The 4,486-nt window shown below is 34.6% G+C and overlaps 1 protein-coding gene across 1 annotated transcript; it reads right to left on the bottom strand.

The window, feature by feature from the left end:
- Positions 1–793: 793 nt before the first annotated feature.
- On the bottom strand, positions 794–3,304 carry LOC125212929 (uncharacterized). The gene is made up of 5 exons (XM_048113231.2): positions 2,800–3,304; positions 1,768–2,177; positions 1,538–1,650; positions 1,278–1,454; positions 794–1,092 (listed from the first exon to the last, which is right to left on the bottom strand). The coding sequence occupies exons 1-5, from the start codon at positions 3,237–3,239 to the stop codon at positions 1,048–1,050; spliced, it is 1,185 nt and encodes a 394-aa protein (XP_047969188.1). The 5' UTR covers positions 3,240–3,304; the 3' UTR covers positions 794–1,047.
- Between the last annotated feature and the right edge of the window lie 1,182 nt (positions 3,305–4,486).

The following is a 4,486-nucleotide window of genomic DNA, read 5'->3' as shown; positions in this document are numbered from 1 at the left end:
TAGATAAGCTCATATCAAAATAATTTTTTGCATTCGCTCTGTTGAGAATACACACCTCGACCAACAAATATTAGAATAAGAGAGTGGACTAGCTTGTTAAGTGAATACGAAATTGTGACATAATCTGATCAATTTTATATTTTCTCAATATTAATCTAAATTGTTCAGAAATTTATGAACTCACATAAATTTAGCGGAAAAGGAATATTAATAAAAAAGAAATTTTATTCTGAATTAGGATGGCCAATTCATTGTTGCGCCGAATGTAGCATACCAAACTTTTAAAAAGTCACATATATTCAATAAAGTTATGTTACTTTATTTCGGAACTTTTTGACCGACATTAAAAGCCATATTAATATTTCAATTTAAGTATTTTAAATTATCTGGTTGTTCTTCAGTTGTGGCCTTGATAATTTTGTCGGCCTTAGTCAAAAACTTAATATTATGTCGTAATATACTTTCGGCACGCGAAATAAAGTTGTTTTTTCAATCATTTTTACTATTGTTTTCATACAATCATTTAAATTGAATATCTAACACACCGTTGACAAATTAATCTTTTAGCTGCCATTTGTTTTTATAGTTTTGTAATAGTTAACAATACATAATTATTGGCAACTATATCGCTCAAGTTCATTTTCTAGTAAAAGTAGAACTTTTAAACAAAATTTTGATTTGCAATGCACAATATCATAAATTTACTTTATTTAATTTGAGTTTTATATTAGTGCAGGAAAATTTCATAAAGATATGTACCACCATATTTGATATGAGATTATCCAAACTGACATTCACTACAAAAAAAAAAATCATCATACATAAACCAGCCATTAATTTATTACAACATCTACTACAACCAACATTTTCTTACAATAATTCAATCTTACATATCAAAATCCTCAAAGTATCACCATCACATTGGAGGCGATGGCGATTGCTTAATGGTTCTGAACTCTACATTCCACTAAATTAAAGACGTTCATGATTGATCACTAGATGTCACTCTTCATACCTCCACATCCGACTCAAGCCACCAAAAGATACTCAACGGCACGAAACATCTAGAGAGGTAAACGTTGTCCAAGCATCCTAAGATAACGACATCGAAGATTATTCTCAAGATAGTCATGATAAAATAATCTATCAATGCATGATTAAACTCTACATCACGCAACTGCCAATAGCCTTGGTAGTGGACAATATAACTTTAAAGTAGATTAATGGAGTATGACATAGATAAAAAAGTAGGAGAGAGAATGTTTATAACAACTCGCCTGAAGAGCGACAAAGGCCTTTTCCGCAATGTACTTGTGTAAGAGTGAGGCTCCCCGTTGTTGTAGCTTGTCCGGATGCAAGCACAAAACGGATTTTTGATACGCTTTCTTAACCTGCGAGCTCTCCATTAAATTCATTAGAGGTATTGCGATCCATCCACTATTGGGCCATAGAATCTGAAGATGCCAACACGGTAATATTAGGTTTTGATAGTAATTTAAAAAATTGAAATTAAAGATCATATTTGTTGTCGTCTCACATGATGTAGGGAAGATAATAGCAACCGGATGTCGGATTCCTTGCCGGTCAACCAAAGCCTTATCTTCTCATCGAGTATGCTCATGTCATCTTCTAATAGAGAGCTATCCTCAACTTGATTTGATGAAATAAACCAAGATTAAATAGAGCCGAAAAATCCAACCAATATAAAAAATAACATGAAAATCAGTTAATTAACTATTTACCTAACTAACGAACTAACTAACCAACCTTGTTTAATTGGTTTCTCTTGAGAAGAATATTTGTGAATCCTATCCTTGGCCCATGCGATGGCTTCATCGACATCGGTGGATTCGTATGCAGTGTCTCGGCTACATGAATCAAGCTCTATCACGTACGAGCTCATCAACTCATCTTCATCTATTTTTATTTCCATTTCCATTTCCATTTCTTCATCGATTATTTCGCAGCTCTCTGCGTTTGATATCGCAGATGATGGTGAGTTGAACTGTACGTCGTCGTTTTCAGTCACTCTGAATTTCATTTGCTCAATATCAAGATTTTCTTCGATTTCTTTGGATCCCCATAATTTCTCTAGAAACTCATTTTCACAATCCATGTTGGAAAACAGTGGCTGTTTTTTGTGATGTGAATCCCACTTAGTCTTGATGTTTATTGGCCTAAATATGTGCATAAAGTTAGTATCATACATTTATCTAAATCTAAGTATATCATATAGTCAAAGTAGGGTTGAATAAAAGAATATATGTACACATCTTGTTTATATTAATTCGACGTGTTTTCTAATAATTGTCTCTAATTGAAAAAGTAAAGCAATTTCGAGACCAAAAAATCAAAATTTTAGATTGATTATCCAACATGCTAACCGGAGTTCATTTGTTTTTTTTTACATAAAAAGAAATAATTGGGATAGCCCGGAACAGAATATTACTCAAATACCTTGTGACGAATGGATTAATATTTTGTCAAAAAAAAAGACTAATTTCATGTAATAGAAAAAGTAGTACTCCGTAGTATAATTTTTACTACTTCCGTCCACCATTTATAGTCATATTTTTACTCGGCACAAATTTTAAGAAATTGTTTGATTTTGTAATGAAAAATGAAAAAAATTAGTTAGTAGAATATAGGTCCCAATTCATTTTATAACCGAATGCGAGTGTAACTGGTTAGTTGAATGAAGGGTCCATATACCTAAAATGAAAAAAAAACAAATTAGACTTTAAATCACGAAAATCTCAAAATTTTAAAATGAGACTTTAAATCGCGGGCAGCACACACCTGAGCTTGGAAGCTAATAAGGAAACGTCGTCGGATACGGGAAAGCGGACAGGGCTGAGCTCCTCGGAGCTCAGCACCGACGACGAATTCGTCTTCGACCTCGACCTCCAGCTCATCATCTTCGTGGCGTCCCATCCGAAAATGTCGCTGAAAAAGCCACTCCTTTGGCGGCTGCTACGATCAATACTAACCTGCTGCAAAGATGGAATATCGAAAAGGGGCAAATTCCGGCCCCTCCGCCTCACCAGCTGCGCCGCCGCCGATGCCGGTTTCTCAGTCGGCCAAAATATGTCGTCGTAGAAGCAACTGGCGGCGGAGAGGTGGTGGGAGAATATGCTGCGGGGAGCGCCCCCGAAGACGTCGGTGAACCTGTCGTCGGAGACGCCGATGTTGGCGGCGGGCCGCTGTATTTCCGATCTCAATCGCCGGAGATCCTCCATTTTCTTGTTAGTGTGATTTGATTGGTATCAATTTACATGATTGTGTTTCCTTTAAATAGACAGTTTTTTTTGTAGTTTTGTAATTTCCACCGTTATTTGGCCTTTCATTTGTTGAGCTGTAGACACGTTGGAATAAAGGAGGATTCACTTCTAGAGTGCGGGATGAGTTGTTATTGGCTCGATCTGTTAACGATCCAACCCGTTAAAGCAGATGCAAACACGGCCTTTAAGAAAATCTAAAATCCGAATATGAACTCAAACATGATTCGGATACTACGTACGAACCAGGATGTATTCTTTATGGGACCGACCCAATAAGAAATCGACGGTTTCGTGTTGGGTTAGGTCTGGTTATTCGTTGATAAATAAAATTATTATTTTAATTATTTTTAATAATTAAAAAAATGTTAAATATTACTTTTATTATTTAAATTTAAACTATGACAAATTTTAATCATGTTGTAATTGGTTTTAATTGTGTAATTTCTTATTTTATCGTATAATTTCAAGTTTTAATCATGTAAATATCATGTTATGATCGTTATCATGTCGTGTCAAGCTAAACTATATAGTAACTCACTAATATTGACAATAGGTCTGATCTTTTTTTGCATGAGAGGATAACTTGTACGAAGTTTTTAAATTGAAACTCGATAAGAATTAAATGATTTTGAGATTTTTATTTGACAACACTCAATCCTATTTAATCCTATTTATACTTTATACATTTTGACTTGGGGAAATACCATAACATGCCAGCAATGCAAGTGGCACCGTAGCAGTTCACGCCGAAGCAAAGATTCATCATATCCAATTTTACGTAGTTTTTGAAAGCGTTATGACTTCCATCGTATCACATTCATAGTCATAGATATGATCCTAGGGTTAGGACGGTAGGACCGTAAGATAGTACTAGTTGATGGTGGAATATTCTTGATTGTTTTCATTCGTCGTAGTCACATATTTTCATTTAGGCCATCGTATCACATTCATAGTCATAGATATGATCCTAGGGTTAGGACGGTAGGACCGTAAGATAGTACTAGTTGATGGTGGAATATTCTTGATTGTTTTCATTCGTCGTAGTCACATATTTTCATTTAGGTTATCCTATATTAAAAGTCGTATTTCACTTTTATCATAAATAATACTCCCTTCGTTCCATAGTAATGAAAATGTTTCTTTTTGGCACGGAGATTAAGAAAAATTGTGTTAGGTGAGTTAAGTAAAGGGAGAATAAAGTGGAA

The sequence above is a fragment of the Salvia hispanica genome, chromosome 3, assembly GCF_029641045.1.
Source record: "Salvia hispanica isolate PSC_SH4W2 chromosome 3, Shi_PSC_v1, whole genome shotgun sequence".
Classification (NCBI taxonomy): Eukaryota; Viridiplantae; Streptophyta; class Magnoliopsida; order Lamiales; family Lamiaceae; genus Salvia; species Salvia hispanica.
Note: the sequence above shows the minus strand (reverse complement) of the source record. Positions and strands in the feature narration are given on the sequence as shown.